We start from the raw sequence: 23,025 nt of genomic DNA on the forward strand, positions 1-23,025 counted from the left end.
ATGCCCTAGGGGTTTAATTTCCTTGTTACGCGTACGGGTCCTATGCTTTCAGTAGTATAGGCCCATACTACCTTCCACACCCACCCGTATTTGTATCAAGGAGCATCACAATGACCCTAACAATACATACTAGCATACGCACATACACAATCCTCACATCCTATAGGAAGACTACACATCTCGAGACTAGTCGGCTAACATAACCCAACTCATCCTACTACTAACTACCATACGACCCTTCATTGGTGCCAGATAACTATCGCATGAATACAATCACATGTCGCATAGTTTAAACAAACTTAGACAAAAAGATTCAATCCAACAACGGTTGGAATCAGACAAGAGTTGACCAAATCCCTTATCCTAAGATCATTTAAACCATGTAGCATGTGACTTAGTGTAGTCACTCAATAGCGAGTTCACACATAAAAGAGTCATATAACAATCTATCAAGCACTCGATAAAAGATAAGACATCATATATTAGGCAATTCTATCATGTAGTTCCTGAAGATCCCTATCCTATTACTAGCATGTTGTTCTAATATATCATAACATAATCTCAATTAACTGTGTGGTAATGTGGGGTCTACTTACTGGCTCAGACTGATCGCACACCTTGCATCCTCGTCAATTATTTTGAAAACTATTCAAAAAATGTTTTAAACTCTTTTTCCTTAGTTTGAGACTGGATTTACACGAGTTTTCCTCTAATTCCCTCAAACCAAGGCTCTAATACCAACTTGTAACATCCACAAAATTTATGAAAAAATTAAACTTTTAAAATCAATCCACAAATCATCATTGTTATAATTTAGTTTTTAAAACATGTTCAATATTAGATTTTTTCCAAAATCATAACTAAAAACAAGAGGAGGTGCAGGACCATGCCTTCGCCTTCCCGTGATCATCTGAGGTACTTGAAACGTAAGCCAAATCTGTAAGCCAACGCTTAGTGAGCTTTCACCCAAAGTACCAACACGCAAAACATATAACAATAACAACAACATGCATATAGAGCCTTTACTATGACTGGACTGTCTCGTAGGCCTTCAGACTATCTATACATCTCACGGGACCTTCAGCATGACCGGACCACCGCACTGGGCCTTCATCCTATATAGATCATCTTCCGGGCCTTCGGCCTACAATCTATCTGGAACGCCCTGGGTGTTTTGGCCTTCAGCACAAAGCAGGACTGTCTCAACCTAACCAAACACAACATTTAGACATACACATAACTAATAAACATATAACCAGTCATCGGACAAAAAGGTAGATTTACAGATCACTACCGCATGCTAACTTCCTATCTACCATGATACAGATCTAAAAGATCACTACAATACACAATCATACAATAAACCAGGATAACAATCTAAAGTGCCAACCTTGGTGCCTTCAACCCGTAAGTACAGTAAGGAAAGACTCACCTCATAAAATGAGCAGAATCGATAAGGTCCCACTCCGAATCTCAGCTCTCTAACCGATACCTAATTCCATCAAAATCCCGAAATTCCTAAAATACACTCAAGTTCAAACTTAGTCAAAGTCCACTGGTCAAACCCACTAAGCCAAATTAATCAACCCGACCTAGTCAACTCAACATAGTCAAATCAAAAAGCTGACCCATGCAAGTATGGGGGCGTACCCACGAGGTACGCTTAGCGTACGTGAAGCCTTGCATTGACCACTATTGGGGTGGTTTACAGAGTACGCGGGGGGTACTCCGACTTATGCGGGGCGTAACCTCGTAACCCCAAAACTTCAATAAGTGCTTAATGGCTTAAGCACTCAAGCCCATACTTCATGTCCACGGTCCAAATGCCCCCTAGAGTCATAAAGTTTCCAACTTTATGACTTCCCATGCTTAATAAGGGCTTAACACAAGGTCTTAATCCATTAACACGTCCTACAAGATGCATGGTCAAAACTAACTAAAGGGGCTTCATTTTTATGGCTAAGGACCCATCCTAGTGTCTGAAAGGACAACTCAAAACATCTTGAATATGCTATGCTGAATACGAAACTTTTGGGACCAAAAAGATGACGTACAACCCCATAACTAGATCTACAAGATTAAGACACAAAGGTGCAAACTTTATAACTTGAAAGGCTTGCAAATGAAGGATGAATCCTAGATCTAAGGTGCTTCTTTCTCTAATTTGAGCGTGATCTTCTTCCTTCCTCTTCAAATCACACAAACACACTCTTTTATGCTTGAAATATCCTTACAATGTGCTTCTAGAGTTTCAAATCACGAAGAGAGGGTATAGGTTGGTTAGGTGAAGAGAAATGAAGCTAATAATATGATTAAATACCACCCAAACCCTAAAAATAACGGTTTCCATCTTTCTTTAGTATGCCCTATGTACATGAGTGTACGCCCAGCATAGTAGGGCATACCCTAGTATGCTTATCGAGTCATCGTACACACATGTATGGTTAGCGTACTTCTCCTACCCCAAATTACAAGAATGCCAATAGGGTTTCAAGGCACATTCTCTTGGACTTAAACACCAAAATGTCATAAAATAAACTTAAGGGATAAATTTATAAGTACCTAAACATCGGGATGTTACAACCACACCGTAGGTTTAGCAGAAAGGAGAGTTGATCACAGATTTATGTCGAATGTTGTTTGATGTTGGCTGTTGTACAAGAAAATTCCCAAATGTATCAACTTATTTGACTCCAGTTCTTGCAAATATATGATTTTGTTAAAGGTTTTTTTAACCTCTATGCACAGAAAAGGGGGGTTAAAAGAGAAAAAGAAGACAAGGAGATACAACTAGGAGGAAGAATGATGCCTAATTTTTCATGATGCTATTTTCTATACTTTCATTCATAGATAACATTAAATCGGTTAGTGAAGTTATTGCTTATAACTCATGTATCCAATAATTGTTTCTTTTTTTTTTTTGTTAAAAACCTAATCCGATTTAGTTATATTTTTCTGATTTATTATTCTTTCATATATATATGCTGATGTTGTTGGCTTATGATTTTGCTATGTAATTGTTCTATCATATTCTAACTTTTATATTATTGGCATATATTCATTCGACATGTCAGATGTGACTCATCGTCCACAAGATAACACATGTATCTTCTGTTGTACTCTTTTGTATTAAAATCAAGGCCCTTATTGTAAGGGTAGTTTTGTTGTAATGAGTCAAAGCTTATTTTGTACTCTTCGTATGATCTGTAATATATTTTACTAGGGCTCTTTTGGTTCGATGCTTAAGTGTGATAGCCTTAGTATATTTTTTGTACACTTTATGTATCCTATAAATAGGATCATTTTACTAGAGTTAGATAATGTGAACAACATTCTCTATTTTCTCTATAAAACTCTTAAAGCGTAATTGAGCTGAAGAAAAAAAATCATATTTACATCTTGTGTTCAATCACTCATTCATTCTTAAACATGTACTTTGATTAATTTCATACTTGATTCATAGATTCATCAATTGGTATCAGAGCGGGTGTTCTTGATTGGATCAAGAATTGATCCTTGATGGCTATCTTGATTGAGTGATTCTTCATGTTCTTATTTATCTTCTTGATTAGAGAGTGCTGTGTGTTCTAGAAGTCAAATTTTTCCTTGATTTGATCCATAATTCGACTTTCTCTCTCTAGAATACTTGTTAGTGTCTATTTCTCTCTCTAGAAAACCCATTCAAAATCACTTTCTCTCTCTAGAAATCTTCAAGTTTTTGTAATCATGGTGAATTTTCCTTAAAATTCTTGGATTGTGATCATTGAAGGTATCAAATACAAAGTCAATAAAGATCAATATTATGGGTTAGTGTTAAACAAGTTGATTTTTTGGGAAACTATGATTTCTTATGGAGGATTGAAGGATGATCATGGAAGCTTGAAGTTTCAACCACTTTGTGAGATCAAATGGTTGGCTGATATTACATGGTCCATAACAACATGTAGTAGTGATAAGATTGGAGAAGAAAAATATTTGTTTAAAAAGAAATATGTTTCTCTGATTGAAGACCCAAATGATCTTCGTGCTCTTAAGTTTGTTGAAGTTTTTGACAATGGAGTTCAATGTTATGTTCTTGATGTTCAAGAAAAAGGATTTCATGTTGATTCTCAAGATGAAAAAGTTTTTTGCTCAATTGGAGTTCAAACCGATGATATTGTTTGTTCTTGTGATTTGTTTGAAGGAATGATTCAATATCAGAAGCTGGTGATTCAAGAAGTCCACAATTATCAAACTCCAAAAGATTTGATTCAAACTCACAAAGTTCAAGTTGTGAAAAGTGGGTTTGTTCATGAAGTCAAGTATTCAAGATACAAAAAGATGAGAAAGAAAAAGAAGAAGAAGATTAATCGGAAAAATATGGGGGTTTATGCACAAAAATCGTTGAATGTTGTTGTGAATCCGAAATCCGTGAAGCAAATTTGGGTTCCAAAGAAACAATCTCCAAAGGTTGCATTGAATTTGAAGTCAAAAGCCAAAAGTGTTGGTGATTCTTTTGAAGATGTTCTTGGTTCGTTAAAGAACACGAAGAACATGAAGAATGAGTTGTACATCTCGCATAATGGGTGGTACAATGTTCAAATCGGAGATTTTCTCATTCCGACAAAAGAACCAAGATCTTCTAAATTTGATTCATTCGTTAAAAACGGAACTCGATTCATCAAAAAGGTATCTCAAATTCTCAAATAGATTCCAAAACGTCCATGATTTCAATTTGTAGTTTACGTTTTTCATTTTTGATCGATTTGCCTTATTGGATCAAATCCGTTTCAACCTCGTTGATTGATCCAATTATTTTTGTTAAGATCAAAAACTCCAAAAATCAAATTCAAATTCAAAATTTGTTTTTCTTTCACTGTCCATCCATTGATTCTTTTGAGCCCAAACTTTTGATTTATTAAAAATCAATCTCTGGTCCGATTCATAAGCCCAAATAGGAAGAATACATCGGATGATTTGTATCTATAGTTCTGATTCTGGGTTGTTGTACTTAGGATCCACAACAGATGAATCAGTTTCATTTTTATCAAATAGGAAGAATACATCGGATGATTTGTACCTATAGTTCTGGCTCTATAGGTTCAAATCGAAGGCAATAAATTTCGAGATATGTTTTTGAGTTAGAAATCGATTGTTTTGAGTTTGAATTTGAGTTTGATGAAGAAAAAAAATTGTTGACAGATCTGTGAATGGATTCGAAATCGATATAGGGTATCAATTTTGAAATATGGATGCTTTTACATATGATATTTGAATCGAATTTGACTGTTACGAAAGGAAATTGGATATCGGGATATGATGCTTGATTTTTTTTTTGATTTGAATGTTACAATGAAGAGTCGAGTACAGAAGTTGTTTTGGATTGAGAATGCTAGGTATCGAAATTTGAAATAAAATAGAATGATTTAATTTCGAATCAATGGCTAATAGCAAAGATTGGAATTGAGTCGGATGGTTGAATCTGATTTCAAATGGTTAATTTGGGGTCAAGCATCGATGTTAAAACAAAGCCAAGAACAAACTGATTTTGATGAATGAATGGATTTTGAGGACTAAATCGAGTTTGTTGTTATTGATTTTGGTTGATAATCAGTCAAGAATCGATATTGACTGGGATATCTTGGGATCAATTCACGAAGGGTGTGTTTGAATCATGTACGAAGGATTGAATGATTGAAGATTGTGTTTTGGGTTTGATCTTCGAAGGAGGTATTTTGGTTTTATATGAAAGGGATAAAAATGTGATTTACTGTATGAAGGGTTACTGTTCACTGGAGAAGATTCGTATGCTTCGTGTTCGTATGAATTAAGAGAAGGAAAAACGAATTTTCGTATATAGCCTTTAACACTTCGCATGTTTGTCACTTTTCATCCGAGGATACTTCTTATGAATCAAAGTTTTGTATGAATTGAAAGAAAATGGAAACTTTCGAATTTGACCCTTGAACCTTCGAGTTTTTGTCACTTCAAAAATTAACTCAAGTTTCGAATGTTTGACACTTTTCACCCAAATTCTCAAATTTTTTGGAGCTTTGTATGATTTGTGCATCAAAGGCAGCATTTTCGAAAATGGTCCGTGAGACTTCGAATTTTTGGCAGTTTTCGCCCAAATTCGAAAAAAGGACTGTTGTTTTTGTTGAAAATTGAAGAGAGTGCATTTCAGTCCTCTACAGTTTGTGCGAATATATATTTTCTACCCGGTTTCGCAAATAGGGGAGAATTTCATGTATTTGGCTATTTTTGGAGCAATGGGTCCTTGCAAGTTTTAGAAAGTGACAACTTCTACCCGGTTATTGGTACATATCAAGGGGGAGTATTGTATTGTTCATTCCTTGGGCGCTTCTCACCCTTAATGGGTTTTATAATCATTTTTTGATTATAAAAGGGGGAGAATGATGGGTATTCGAAGCTTCTCGGGTTTTTCGGATATTCATTTGCGGATTTGAAGACCGGTGTTACTTCGAGGGGGAGTTTGGTCTTGATCGCGCTAGCTCGTTGGAGACTGAAGCTAAGGCATCCAATCCAAACTTTGAGGGGGGAGAATGTTAGTGTGAAAAGTCATGGTTGGATGAGGCTTTACGCACTTGTGTGTGTAATGAGTTGCCTTTCCTTTATAAGGAAGTGAGTGACACTCATTTTATGTAAGGAACCATTTTGAGTGTTAGACTAAAGAGAGAAATTGTGTACAAACCCATTTGTATAATATTTCTAGATCTAATATGAGCTTAAACAAATTTATTTACTACATGTGTTCTTGATTTTACATGTTGATTCACTAAATTTCATATTCCGCACATGTCATCTTAATCTACACCACATCAATTATTATTTCCATGGAAATTATTGGAAGTCACTTACAAGAATTGGAATCCTATTACGTGGTTTAGCAAAATCAGGCCAGATCTTTGTATTTTTGTTTGGAATTTCAAATCAATAAGCGTAATTGACTGGTATGATGATTTAAGTTATGGTAATTTGTTTTTTTCCTTTGATTTATCTAATTTGTTGTTTCATGGAACTAATTTACTTTTTTTGGGTAATTAATTCTTCTCTAAATTGTTGTGTTTAACTATGTGTGTGTTTACAGGTCCTCATAAGGGAGGAGAATGAAATACGAGACCCGAAAGATAAATCCATTTGAAGATTTTCAAGTAGTAAGGTGCTTTTAAAGGTTTTATTATCCAAATATGAATTCTTGTTAAATTTATTTATTGGCATAGTTTTACTGTATAGGAATTTAAGTGATAGAAACAAAAGGATACTTTGATTTTGCTTATGTGAATTGATTTAGGTTAGTAACTATTTTGAATAGGTAGCTAATTAGTAATATTTCATGACTTTTGGTATGAAATTTTACTTATTGACTTTTCTTTGTGGAAATTGAAATATGTTCTTCAAATTTTGTGATTATTGTGTAGTACCTGATTATATTTTACTAATACTTTATAATTCAATGGAATTGTATATAAACACATATTTTTTGCTACGAAATTACAATGATTTTATCATTCTTTTTTTCAGAACATGGAGCACCAATTCGAATTTCAGTCTCCTTCAATTCATGCGTGGGTAAAGCTCGGTTTCTTGACCACGTTTGCCTTTTCATGGAAGGTGAGCTGTGTAAAATCTGTATTACAAAATCTATGTCTTCATCCCTCTCCTACATCAACTTGACCATAATTTGGTCCATTACTCCACCAAATCCTGATGAATGTATGTCCAACACAACTGTGTTTGTGAGTTTTATATATATATATATATATATATATATATATATATATATATATATATATATATATATATATATATATAGTAAGTCAGTGATTGATAATTGTTTTTTATATTAGTTATTATAATAATGGTTTGATTAATCATTAATTATTTGGTGGCAAAGTATTATTGCTCGTATGGTTTACATAGAATTTTGGAAAATATCAAATTTCCAATTGGTTTATTGAGTCTGATCCAAACAGGTATGTTGATACTGTCATATAAATAAGAGTTACTTACATTAAAAAAAAATTATATTTTGGGCAGTTTTGTGGTTTAACACCTATAATTGTTCATAATTGAGTTTTTTTTTCTAATATCCATATATTTCCAAATGTTACCAAAATTTCCCATTTTTCCTTATTTAAATGTAAAAGTTGTTTTTCAAAATGGTTCAGTTTAGGGTATTAATGATCGAAAAGCTTGGTTTATTGGAAAATTGACATGTTGTTGGTCATGACGTAACAAGCTAAAATGAGGAACGTGTATTGGGACTGTAGTCACGACGTGACATGTAGGTGTTCATGATGTGAAGAAGGTTACAGCCCAAGCCAATAATATTTTAGGGTTTCCTTCGTATTTAAACCCCAGTACATAACATTCGGATCCCGATGTATGAATTTTATTTATTTATATATATGAAAATATATGTTGCTATGACATGGTGATGACATCACCACGACATGGCCATTTGATGGATGATCGCGTATTTTAATTAGGTGTCACTTTGTGGCACTAAGTGGCAGGCCATGGCGACCATTTTCAGCCAAACCATAATCTCCGGAGTTTAATCCCTATTTAAAGAAAATTAAGATTAGGGTTTCCTCTGCCCTCAACCTCCATCACCCTAAAACGATTCCTTTTCTAAACCTAATCCTTTTGGAAGGTTTTGTACTAAAATTTTCAAGTTCTTAGTGGGTTTGAAGGAATAAGAAGAAGATTTAGTGCATTGATTCAACAAACAACCTTAACCTTCACTTCTGTGCATCTTTTGGACCCTTTGTAAGTCCTAAAGTTTCCACCTTTTCTTGCATTTCTTCATAAATCTAGGTTTTATGTCATATTATGGTCCCTTTGAAGTGGTTTGAGTGGACTGAAGAGATAAAATTTGCAACTTTATGGTTTTATGCATGTCCATAAAGTTTACATTCTTTGGGTTCAAAAGGACCCCTAAAATGTTTCTGTAAGTTTTGGTTTGAAGATTTCATGGATTAAGTGCTTAATGGTCTAGTATCATGAGGGTGTATTAACGGATAAAGTTAGAAACTTTATCCATTAAGACCTTGGAGAGGATCAGATCTGAGATTTGGAGCTCTTGAAATAGGAAGAAAATGGTTTAAGCTTGTTTGAGCTGTTCTGACCAATCCCCACGGCATGGCCTTAGGCTACCCCAACATGACGATTGGGGTGTCATTGACCGTTTTGAAATTTTATGCCCACGATGTGGCCAAGGAAGGCCATGATGTGGATAACTGATATTGGAAATTTTGACCTTAGTTTTGACTGTTGAATTTGAGGGTTGACTTTTGATTTGTTGACTTTTAATCAAATTTCTAGTTTCAGAAAGATGGCCTAAGTATTTATCTTGTGTGGCGATATAGGTGGCATTTAACAACTATCTCCTATATTGTGAGCCGTTGAATTTTGATTATATTAGCAAGGTGTGTTTTCATATTGTACTTGTGGGTTGAAAGCACCAATGTTGGCCTATTGGATTGTGCTATACAGGATGCTAGTGATCTTTATGACTCTTGCATGTATGTTTGGGTTGAAATATACCCCAAGGTTGAGCCCATTATTATATATTGGGTTGAAATATACCCGGGAGCTAGTCCCACTATTGTATGTTTGGGTTGAAATATACCCTAGGGATGGGCCCATTGATGTTTATTGGGTTGAAACGTACCTCAGGGTCGGGCCCACTAATTTCTATGGTGTATAGTATTTTGGGGAACACACTAAGGTTTGTGCTTACAGTTTTGTGATTTAATTTTTTTCAGATACTTCCAGTTTGGAAGGGAAGGGTCTGACATGATCGCACAACATCCCCTTCATTTTATTTAGCAGTGATATTTGATTTTACCATGATGATTGAGAATATTTTATATTATGGACCATTTAAGACAACTGGCTATATTTTTGAGTGTTTGAAAAATGAAAAAATTTACTATGGTTTTTGGGATGTTACACGTTAACTCGATTTTAGAGTTCATTGTCAGCCTCCATCACCCTCAAACCTTAGAAAACCCCGACTCTAATTCCTCTTGGTATTTCTTGGCCCATTTTGGTTCTTTGATAGCTTGAAGAAGAAGGAGGAGGCATTCTAGAGTGTTAATCCAGCAAGGAAACCACATCATCATCCTCTTGTGCACATTGTGGACCTTTGTAAGTGTCCAAGATTCAAACTTTATGCTTCTAGGTTGCTAGATCTATGTCCTTGTATATTTATCCTAAATTTGAGGAAGTTGAAGTGATGGGATTCCATAAAGTTGGCAAGTTTATGGATCCCTTTGAAGCAATTTAAGTGTGATTATATAGGATTTAGTTGTGAATTGTGAGCCCTGCTTGAGTTTTGGATCATTTTATGGGCTTTTGTCATAGGCGGGGTAGAGGATATGCATGGGGAATGGATGTCTATAGATTTGATATTTTTATGAACCTTTGGAGTCCCTATTAGCTTTATGGAAAGTGGGAGTTGAAGACTTAATGGATTAAGGAATCAAATCATTAAGTTGGTGCTTTAGGTTGCCGTCACGATGTGACCTTAAGGATGTCACGAAGTGACTGAGGAGGATTTTGAGACTATATTGTCTTGTTATGCTCACGATGTGACCAAGGAGGGTTCATGTCGTGATGCTTACTGAATGAGTTGTCTATGACCGAGAGTCTGATTTGGAGAGAGACGAGTTGGAATTGGGCTGAGTGTATTTACGTCACCAAGGAGTGGTCACGATGTGAGTGCCCGTTGTTGGTATTATTAGTTGTTGACTTTGACTCTAATTGTTGACTTTTTGGGTATGGTTAAATTTTGGTTCAACTTGTTAGTCATATTCGTATTAAAGAATCTCTTCGTGTGAAGGTAAGTGACAAATTTGATAAACCCAAAGGAAAAGTTGAATCTGGACAGCCCTCGGTTCATACGGTTGAAAAGAAACCAAGAAATCAGAACTACAAGGACATGGAAAACGTAAGCAAGAACATGTCCCAAGCAACTACAACAAAAAGAGAAAGGATATGATTTATTGGAAGTGCAATCAAGTTGGATATTGCAAGCATGATTGTCGTGTGAACTTAAGCAACAATGGTGATAGAAACAATGGAGCCAATGGAAAAGTGAACAGGTATTCGGCCCAAGTTAAAGGTGGAATGTTTTTTGGCTTTGGATATTTGAATAATAGAATGTTTCATTTAAATATTGTTGAAAAATTATTACCTATTCAAAATTCTGCATTTGTATCTTATGTTTCTAATGTTGATAAATCTATGCTTTGGCACGTAAGATTAGGTCATGCCAACTTTAGAAGGATGACATCTGATAAATGTAAAAGATGCATGCTTATAAAACTAACAAAACAACCATTTCCAGTTGTCTCTAGAAATTCAGCTGTTTTGAAACTTCTACACAGTGACCTATGTGATTTTCACTCAACTCATTCTTTACGAAATAAGAAGTATGTAGTCACTTTTATTAATGATTGTACTCAGTTTTGCTATGTGTATTTGTTACATTCTAAGGATGAAGCCTTAGATAAATTCAAAATATACAAAACCAAGGTGGAAATGTAATTGAGCAATCTGGTTAAATGTCTTAGGACTGATAGGGAAGGTGAATATATGAATCCCATATACTTCCAATCAGTGGGTATCATTCATGAGTCCACGACACCTTAATAACCGGAACAGAATGTTATCGTTGAACGCAAAAATAGAGTTTTAAAGGAAATTGTAAACTCGACGTTGTCATATTCGGGATTGAGTGATGGATTCTGGGGAGAGGTCATGTTAAGGGCCTACTATTTATTAAATTGGGTTCCAAATAAAAGGAACAAAATAGTCCCATATGAACTTTGGTTCAAGAAAAAGTCGAATCTAAGTCATTTTCGTGTTTGGGGATGCCGGGCAGTTGTAAACCTCATCGGGCCCAAAAGGAAAATTTGGGGAGAACATGGAATTGATTGTATATTCATTGGATATGCTGAACACTCCAAGGCATATATGTTTTATGTAATAGAACCTAATAATTTCGTTTTGATTAACACCGTTATCGAATCACGATATGCAATTTTTGTTGAGATGTGGTTTTCATCGATTCAAAGGCCTAAGGATATGACTTTTGGTACTAATAAAGTGCAAAATTCAGAAAGTCAAGATATTGGTAATGTACAAGAACCACAATAGCTTCGTAGAAGCAAAAGAGGCCAAATTGCGAAACATTTCGGATCCAACTTCCAACTGTATTTGGTGGAAGGTTCAAGGGATGAAATTAATAATGAATACTCTTATTGCTATAGTATCAAAGATGATCCTAATACATATAAAAAGTCCATGGATTCTCATGATAGTGCCTTTTTGAAGGAAGCAATTGACGATGAAATGTCATCAATCCTTGAGAACAACACATGGGCGTTGTCTGATTTGCCTCCAAGTTCTAAACCACTTAGTTGCAAATGTATTTTCAAAAATAAAATGAATGTTAGTGGGAGTATTGAAAAATTCAAATCCCGATTAGTCATTCAAGGTTTTAGAAACCTGGTGTTGACAATTTTGATAAGTATGGTCCAGTTGCACATATTTATACAATTAGATTGTTGATTGCATCAGCAAATATACCACAATATGGTTATTAAATGGATATGAAAACAACCTTTTCAAATGGTGATCTTGACCAGGAAATTTACATGAAAAAACCAGAAGGTTTCGTTATACCCTATACGGAGCATATGGTTTGTAAACTTGTCAAATCTTTGTGTGAGCTAAAACAAGTACCTAAACAACAACATCAAAAATTTGATGAGGTTATTTTGTCTTCTGATTTCAAGACAAACCAATGTGACAAATGCATTTATAGTAGATTTGATGATGCTAATTGATTGCTTATATGTAGATGACATGTTGAGTTTTGGTACCAACCAAAATCAGGTATATGAAACAAAGAATTTTTTATCATCCAACTTTTCCATGAAAGATTTAGGTGGGGCTAATGTAATTCTTGGAATAAGAATTAAAAGGATGAACAAAGGTTTGCTAATTAATAAACACTACTAGAAAAACAGCCTTTTACAACGCGCAATGTGTGTCGTAAAACGCTCAAACGATCCGCAAATGCATATCAAGGAAGGCCCTGTCATAACGAGAGACGACACGCTTTTGCGCGTCATCTATTTACAACATGCAGTTACGACACACATTTACGACGCTCATTTACGACACACAATGCATATCAAGGAAGGGCATGTCATAAAGGAAGACAACATGCATTTGTGTGTCGTAACTTTATGACGCGCGTTTAGGACACACATTGCATATCATTAAATCCCCTATCATAAATGAGGATGACACTTATTTGTGTGTCATAAAATTCAGCAACCATTTACGATATGCATATACAACGTTCCTTTATGATACTCAATTACGCATAATACAAAAATATATAAAGAAATATATACCAAAACAATTAATTCATCCAATAATATCATGTCAAAAAATTGTAATACAATGATATTAAAGGGATCTAATTGTACATTATTATTAAGAGGTTTCCCCTAACTATATATCTAATATTACATTCTATTAAAGGGCACCTTATTTCAGATATCATGTGTAAAAAATCCTCCATATCATTGGTTTGACACCTGGTGTACTGGGTTGCTGTCCACCGGGAGTGGATGGAAAGTAATGACTTGAACATTAGCTGAAAACTCACAATTCTAGTGAAAACTCATGAACTCACAATTCTAGTGAAAACACGACATCCTTAGGCTTCTCCAGTGAATTAATGCATACAACCTATGTAGTTTCCATAATTAGATAATGCAACAAAAAAATCACGAGGAGTCCCATATAATATGATGGTGTACCTAACGATTGTAAACATACTCAAGAAAAGATAGAACATCAGGATAGCGATATGGTTGTGTAATTCATTCATCCTTAAAAGGTTTCTGAAAGCACATGATGTCCCCATCTTTAATCTATAAAGAAATCACATAATGGTGATTAAAGTAAGGAAGAAAGTGCAATGATGTTATAAAAAATATTGCAAGTGAAAAGGATATACCTGACTACCCCGAAAAGTTAGCATCTTGTTAATATGTTTACACAACTTTGGGTTCAAACTTGATTTCCTCAAAAAATAAGCAAGATTATCAGCAAGTTGTGGCATGCCAAACATAGCCTTAATGAAATTAAATCAAATATGATGCCACATCACTATCAAGTCTATATTCAAAAGTCAAAACAGGTCAAATAAGTTATATTTTACCTTATTTCATATAAATGAAACATGGGTGGCAAAACCTCTTCAACAAAAGTTGAAAGCACCTAGGTGGAACAAACTTAAGACTTGGTTACTATATTATGACACTAACCCCTTTATGTAGATATAAAGTTGACACAACCAAAAGAAGGGTAGTATTATACTATTATAGATCATAAAAAGTATACCAACAAACAAAAAAATGTCATGTGAATATGTGATGGCTGAAGAAAACAAGAAAACATTGTATTTTCTTTTTGGTATCATAAGATTTGTTTATATATAAAGTTTAATAAATAAGAATCTAATACTAATTCTATGAACATCCATGTAGTTGTAAGCCTGTAATTGCAGAATAAGTAGAGAAAAGAAGAAGATGACTCCAAAAACATAAGCAAAAAAAGGAACACATCTTGGCTAAAGAGATGGATATGAAAATTTTGACAGAGTAGATACCAAATTATTTAGGAGTAAATAGAATTTCCCCAAATGTTTCAGTAACCATCTACAATTTAGTCACAAAGGATAAAACACTTAGATCAAGATTAAGTTTTTAATAGAATCATAAATGAGAAACAATGAGAGAATCACTCACCTTAGCTACTTTAGACTGAAGATCTGGAGTAAAGTGGTCTTCTAGGGTAATTACAGCAGGGTACTCGGATAAGGCATGATTCTTGATAGTTCTTAAACACTTACTCATTGCAACCATAGCATTCAATATCCTACAGAACATAACCAAGAATGAATGAACAATGGCTCATATTTCAAATAGAAAATTTTCTTGATATAAGAATATACTTATATACATATGTCATACCCTCCATGAAGAACATCCACATCGTCCCTGTTGGATTTAGGCCATGTATCTAACTCGATAACCCTTACACCCCTATCCAATGCTTTAATAATTGGAACATCACTACAATCGCTATTCAGTTGATTCTCAGTTAAATAGGAATTATGGCCTGTGAATATGTAATAGTGAGACAATGGAGCATTCATATCTTGATGAACCTGAGAGATAGAAAGTTCTATTAGCATTAATCGAACTGGCATGAGTATTTCAAAGTAACGGGATCAATGATCCATCTAAGGATCCAACATATAACTGAAAATGGAAATAACCAAGGGGTAATCTTGTAATTATTTTTGGATTTTTTATTTGCTTTTGATTACATTTGTTTGTTTATTTAAGTTCCCACTTCAGCAAGTGTGTCTATTTGTTAAACTTGCTATTATTCTTTTATCTAGTAATAAGAAAAAAAATACATACATCAGTCTTCACAGTTTATTTTCTTTTAACCGTTTAGTATGAAAAATGTCATTGAATATGATTCTCACGAAGATGAAAACTGAATCGAATTATAGGTATTTACAAAACAATATGTATGAACTTGTTTTTATTTGTCAAGGTAAGAAAAAAGAAAAAAAAAACTAGAAAATTAGGATTAGAAATATAGCTTTCAAAAGTTGAAAATTATCAACAAATTAAACAAAACCAATCTTTTTTAAATGAAAACCTTTATCCTTTTTTTGGAAAATTACTCAATATGTGTGTCATTATGTAACATCCCGAAATCGCAAGAGTAGAGTTGAAGGACTAAAAGTGTAAGTTTTAGAGGGTGACTCGGCGAGTCCATGGATAGACTCGGCGAGTCAGGTCGCGGCTATGGTCGCGTGTCAAGTGGCCTACTCGACGAGTCCAAAGATGGACTCGGCGAGTACGTGCTGTATGGAGAAAACCCTAATTTTCGGGGTTGAGCCCTATATAAAGAGCATTATACCCCTCCACAGCCTCCCTTATTCCCCCTTTGAGTTCCAGAAACCCTAAATTCGTGGAGAGTTCATTTGTGGAGCAAATTAGAGCTTGGAGAGGTGTTGTTTGAAGAGATCTTGAAGGAGAAGTGGCTTGGATCAAAGGGCTTTGCTTGGATTCGAGTTTGGTTGCTATTCAGGCATCTTTTGGAGGTAATACTTTTGTTCTTGGGCTGTATCTTCCTAGTTTCTCATTTTGGGGTTGTGTGGGGTGCTTGGTTGTGTGACATTTTGATGTTGGAGGATGGATCTGAGGTTGCTACCTCAGATCTGGAGTGGAGAAGACCTTAAGAGCATTAAAGCCCCTGTTCTTGTGTTGTTAATGAAGCTACCATGTCCCAAACCTTGGTTTTAAGGTGAATATGGCTTAGATCTCGTTAGATTCACGTAAAGTTTGCCACTTTACGTGATGGATGGATTGTAGGAGGTTGGATCTATGTTTTGATTCAATTGCATGGCCTGAGATGCTTCTGTATGGATTCAGACCGGTGGTACTCGACGAATCACATGGGTGGACTCGACGAGTTGCTTGAAGATGGCCTGGAACTCGACGAGTTGGAAGAACAACTCGGCGAGTAGGTTGAAGATAGCCTTGGACTCGACGAGTCCATTTGGACTCGGCGAGTCTTGTCGAGGAAGTACCAATATTTCTGGTTGAGTCGAGGAATCGGTGAGTCAAGGGATGACTCAGTGAGTTGGGTGCGAGTGGACTCAAGGTTGTTGGACTCGACGAGTCTTGGGGTGACTCGGCGAGTTGGGTCGCTAATTGAAGGAGGTTCTGAGCGTATGGACTCGGCGAGTCATCGGGCTGACTCGGCGAGTAGGGTCAGTCAGGGGTTGACTTTGACTTGTCCATGGTTGACCAGTTGTCTTCCAGGGGTATTTTGGTAATTAAGGGTATTTATTGAGTTGTATGTTTTGATGTTCAGTGGAGGAGTTCGTGTCAGCGTTCGGAGCAGCGGGATCTTATCTTTTCAGCCGACAGTTTCGAGGTGAGTTATCCTCACTATATCAACAGGGTCTAAGGCACCAAGGCCGGCCCCTTTATTGGATTGAGATTTGGATATGGTTGTTATGTTATTGTTTGATGTGTCTGCATCCTGGTAGTTAGGATGGTGCATGCTAGGAGACCTTGTTTAGGTCAGTTTTTTGATATACAGAGTGATGCTATGCTAGTGACCGGTTAGGTTGGTAACCCGGTTAGGGTAATGATATGCTATGTGATCTGCTTGCTCGGTTTGCTGACTATGACTGTTATATGAATGTATGTTTTGTGCACATGGTTTTTTGGATTGGAGATGGGTTGAGGCGGGTCCTGCTTTGTGCTGTAGGCCAAGATACCCAGGGCGGACCGGTTGTTCCGAAGGCCCAGCGAGCGGTCCGGATAGGCTGTAGGCCCCACGAGGGCGGACCAGACGTGCCGAGGCTCGGAGAGTGGACCAGGCCAACTGAAGGCCCGATACGGGAGGACCCGTCACACTGTAGACTCAGAGAGTGGACCAGGTGGGTTGAAGGCCCGATGCGGGCGGACCAACCCCACTGCAGACTCGAAGGACATGACTAGACCTGGAGGACGGATCCGATGGACTGAAGGCCCGATACGGCGGACCAGTCACACAGTAGACCCGATATGCATGGTTGTTCTATGTTCCGTTATGCTATGTATGTTTTATATGTTTTGGACCGGAAGGTCGCAGCCTGGAAGGGCGTATACGTGGTTGGTATTTTGGGGGTATCTCACTAAGCTTTCGGGCTTACAGTTGTGGTTTAATGTTTTTCAGGTTCTTCAGGAGACTGTGGCAAGGCGAAGGCGCGATCGTAGCGCTCCTCATGATTTTGTAGCAATGTGATTCTGGGAATACTCTAATGACTTGTATTGAAAACCTTTTTGTAAACATTTTAATGAAAATCGGGTTGTTTTGAAAAATTTAAATTGGTTGTATTTTTCGGATGTTACACATTAAAAACATCACAAAATCAAGAATCGAGATTAATGAATGTGAAAAAATAAGATTTTTTATGCTTACTTCGACTGCTTGAAGCTCCATTCCCATTGTCCGTTGATTCCACATAATTAATGATTCCGTTTGTAGGTTGACTTTAAAGCACCAGGTCTAGGTTTTCCATCCACCTCATGATTGTTCTTTGAATTTGTAGCCAAAATGTTCTTGTGAAAAGATGTAACTGGAGGCCAACCCACCACTTGTGCCCTGTAAAAAAAAGTTATCAATAGGGGTATTTTAGTGATTTCATTCAAATGGAGTTTCTATATTTGTATTGCACTTACTTAGCAGCAGGAAGATAAGAATTGTTAACTTTGTTAAGACAACTTCAACTCCTGATTCAGCAATCAAAACATCAACAGATGAATAAAGTAAAAAAAATAACAAAACAGATTTTTTTTAGTAGTTAATAAAGAACAAGAAAGGGTAAAGGGTATATGTTAACCTGATCTGGTGCGTGTATAATATGGACTAAGCTCACTTTCTTATAGCTTCTCTTTTTCATTGATACATCTTTGTTGGGGTTTTTTGATGTGCTAATGGGTTTGTGTTAACATGTTCTGGTAAGTTTCTTAGAGCTTCTCCTTTGTGTTGATCTTATGTCAACATTCTTCAGTGGGTTAACTTTGAAGGTTTTCTTATATACATATTTCTTGGGTTTTCTAATGTCATTATTTGTTTCCTAAAACCAAACCAAAACACATGACTACAACCGAAGAGCTCGAATACACCAGAAGAGCCCGAATCATCCGCCATCAAACAGGACACTGTGGCTCCTGATTCCACCAACATTAAAAAGATATTTATAGCTTAAGAAAAATTTAAATTAGTTATTAGGCTATAAAATGGAAATATACATACCTCTGTAATGGGTGAGATAACAAAGCTTAGCACCTGAAGACAATTCCCATGTGTACACAGAGCCCTCACATGTACACATGATTCCATACCCTGCTGATACACCAGCTATGGTGCTACTCCACACCACACAATTACCTCACATCATTTCATTGTTTGTAATTAAAACAATTACATCATATCATTTCATTGTTTTTAGTTAAAACAACTTTTTAGACACATAGGCTGATGTAAATGTACCTTGGATCCAAATCATTTAGCAGAATCAGATGTTCATAAATAGTTGTGTTCTGTTGTCGCACTACAAGAGTAAAAAACAAATATGCAAATCATTCTTTCAATTTCAGTTTGTACGCATATATAAATGGGAAAGTAAAACATACCTTCATGTTGAGTTCATGGTCCATAAATTCATTCTTCCACTTTCTTCAGTAGCAAGGAGGTAACTAGGTTCACAAACTAATATGAAACATAGCACTGTTACTTGTTTTGATTTTGCATTCCACATGAACATAGCCCAATTTTGGTGCGTGGTTTTATGAATATGTTAGATTTTTGAAGGTTTGCAGTTGATTTTATGAAACTTTGTACCTTTTATGGAGCCAACGTTAATGAGATGCTTTTGGGGGAAATCAGATCTCTAGAGGTCATCAAGAAACAATCATGATAGAAGAGATTTCCCCATTCCACATACTTCTCTCTAACATTCAGCCACCAGAATCACCTTTTTCCAATCGCCATCGATGCTACCATAATCCTCGATCATCGACATGATTTACAATTTCCACCACGGCCATCACGACCCAACTCAACCACCATCGTTAGAAACCTTGCATCTAGCCTTCCCTAACCGGTCATCACTCACCCTCTCATAGTCTGACTTTCAATCTAAACAATCTACAAAAAAAAAGAGCGAAGTTGTTCTGGATTAGATTAGGGTTCTTTTGGAGAGGAGGTTTAGAAAGACAAACATGGGTGGATTGTGGTGACCACGGCGACAAGTGGTGCGTGTGTGTAGACAGGGAAATATACCTTGAGTGACGATGATGGTGGTGGTTTAGATCTACAGTTTTTAAAGGCATTGTGGTGTTTAGCACTGACATCCATGTGTGTAGACAGGGAAACATACCTTCCCTTGATCGTACTTTCTCCTCATTGACCATCTCCGAAAAATCAAAGAGAAGGGCAACAAGCTGCTATCGTAACCCCACTTATCGACCACCACTGTAGTTGTTGAAAATCTCCGGTCACCACCACCTGTTGCTGCTCTGATTTCATTTCAATCGTTGCTCCCTGCCGATGCTTCTTGACCCACTGTTCCGAATCGTATTTTGAATCCCCTCCCTATCGGGGCAAGTTCTTTAAAAACCCCTAGCTATTACAAAGAGGGAAACTAAAGGTGGACGAGGAAAAAAAAGGAAGGCGAGGTTTTTAAGTTTTTGGGATTTCATTTTACCAGAATGAACGTGCGTGTTATATTAAAATTTATAAAACGAAATTATTAGACGACACACATTTTATTATAGGTGCCCTCCGTGTTTTTAATTTTTTTGTTTAGACACTATATTTAGGGCACGCAAAAATGCGTGTCCTATCCTTTAAAATTTACAAAACTGACATTATTTTTAGGGCACGCACAAATGTGCGTCCTCTATCAACGAGTTTCTTTGTTTGCGCATCATTAAAGGATTGTTTTCTAGTAGTGAAAAGTCATTATATTGAGAAAATTTTCAAGCGGTTTAATTTTACCGATTGTTCTCCTTTGAGTACTCCTATGGATCTAAGTGTGAAATTAATGCCAAATAATCACGTTCCCATTTCGCCATTGGAATACTCTAAGGCTATTGGTAGCTTGACGTATGCTATGACAAGTACCAGACCTGATATTACTTTTGTTGTGGGCAACTTGAGAAGGTACACTAGTAATCGTACTACTCAACATTGGTAAGCAGTGAATAGAGTGTTTAGCTATCTCAAAGGAAACATGAGTTATAGTTTGAGTTACTTGGGGAGCCCTTCGGTTTTAGAAGGTCATTCAAATGCATGTTGGATAACCAACATGGAGGACCATTCCTCAACTTCTGGTTGGGTATTCTTTCTTAGGGTAGGTGCCAATTCTTGGGCTTCCAAGAAGAAATATTTCATTACAAACTCAACAATGGAATCTGAGGTTGTTGTGTTAGCAGCTGTTGGCTAAGGCATATTTCTATTCTTTATGATATTGCATCCGCTTTGGCTAAGGCATATAGCCAGGTTTATAATGGCAAGTCTAGATACTTAGGTGTTAGACATAGTTTGATTAGAGAAATAATCATGAATGGTGTAATTTCGGTTGAGTTTGTTAAATCGCAACAAAATTTGGCAAATCACTTGACTAAAGGTCTGACAAGAGACTTAGTGCACAAGTCTGTAATCGGGATAGGATTAAAGTCCATTTAATTCTGTAATGATCTGACACCCAATTTCCTCTTAATATAATATATGAGTAAATTCAATGTGGAAAGCTCATACTTATAGATTGGAACACATGAAGTAATCATCCCAAGTATGTGTTCGGTTCTACAAGTTAGCCCAGGTTGAAGTTTAGCTTCTTAATAATTCCTTTGATAAATGTATGTGTAGATACATGGAAAAGGAGTTACCTACGTGATTGTGAAGTGTAGCCGCATTCCAAGAGGTTGTGGACCTGAACTTGATACGATCATGAGAGGATTGGGACACACGACTTTATAATAGTGTGAGGTTATATTTTGCTAGAAATTAAATAAACTAGTATGTATTTTACTTTCTGGTATTCAAATGGGTTGGTGGGTTCAATTCTTTGAACACCATGATTCTCGAGTATTTGCAATTGTATAATACTAAGTGGAAATTCAATCGTTCCAATATTTTCATTATGTAATACTTGGTTTGTTTTGATAAGGTTATGTTGTACACTAAAATGAGGGAGGATTGTTGGTGATTGTAATGTCACAGTGTCATTTTATGTAATTGGAACTAACATGTGAGCTAAGAGCTTCATAATTTGTATTCTAATATACGTATGGGTTTGTGCAAAGACCACGCATGTATAAGATCAAATTAGAAGTCGGTTCGATGACAAGTTGGGGGTTCGGGGGCAATGCCCTTGATTCCAGGGTTTCCAAATGGGAGTTAGTAGCGCCCCTAGCAGGGTCCAAGGGAAAGAGCCCATGGCTGGGGTCCCGCTGCCAGGTCAGCAGGCGGGGTCGAGGGACAGCGTCGTCGCGATGTTTGGGGCAATGCGCAAAACCTCTCCGAATTTTACATATGGGAACATAGTAGGAAATTCAGTTTCTTAAGTAGGTATGTCAATGGGGGAAAACGGGATGGGGAATGCATCCCCCGTTCCCCGGCCCCCGCCCCCACCCCTGGAATGTTCAGCCTTTCTACCCCTACCCCCGTCCCCCCGCCCCCGATTGATTTTGGGCTACCTTTTTTTGGGCTAAAATAAGTAATTATTTAGGCTAAAATCAGCTATTTTTTTGGTAACAAATAATTATTTATAGTAGAATTTTACATGTTAAAAATACAAAAGTTATAGCATTTTAAAATTTATACTAACAACTTAAAAACATGTTTTTTTGATGAATTTTGGAAGCTCAAAATCATGTTATTGTTTATTATATTTATATAATTAATATATGTAATTATTTGTGTAATTTATTAACGGGGTCCTTATGGGGGTTTCGGGACGGGATTGCCTAACCCCGCCCCCGCCCCCGAAAATAAAACGGGGGTTAACCTTGCTCCCGCCCCCGCCCCCGATTTTTTTTTAAAAAAATCCCCCAAACGGGACGGGGCCCCCACGGGAATGGGGTCCCACGAGACTTTTTGACATCCCTATTTTTAAGGGTGATTATGGTACAACTAACGAAATTCATTAGCTTTGGAAACCCTAAATCTTCATTAAATTTCAGATTTCCCGACTTGCTTCTAAAGCAACCCATGACTGCCAACCCTAATAGAAACCCTAATCTCATTTATTATAAAACGATTCTTCCTTTTGAGAAGAAAGAGACAAGAAAATTATTAGCTCTCGTTTTCTTCAAATAAATACATAATTTCTTCTAGCAATTTGGC

The 23,025-nt window shown here is 36.4% G+C and overlaps 1 protein-coding gene across 1 annotated transcript; it reads right to left on the reverse strand.

The window, feature by feature from the left end:
• Positions 1-14,705: 14,705 nt before the first annotated feature.
• LOC145030186 (phosphoinositide phospholipase C 2-like) lies at positions 14,706-18,117 on the reverse strand. The gene is made up of 4 exons (XM_078978592.1): positions 18,091-18,117; positions 15,066-15,262; positions 14,841-14,970; positions 14,706-14,750 (listed from the first exon to the last, which is right to left on the reverse strand). Exons 1-4 carry the CDS (start codon positions 18,115-18,117, stop codon positions 14,706-14,708), a joined length of 399 nt encoding a protein of 132 aa, XP_078834718.1.
• Between the last annotated feature and the right edge of the window lie 4,908 nt (positions 18,118-23,025).

Source organism: Lactuca saligna, chromosome 2, assembly GCF_052625555.1.
Source record: "Lactuca saligna cultivar CGN05327 chromosome 2, ASM5262555v1, whole genome shotgun sequence".
NCBI lineage: Eukaryota > Viridiplantae > Streptophyta > Magnoliopsida > Asterales > Asteraceae > Lactuca > Lactuca saligna.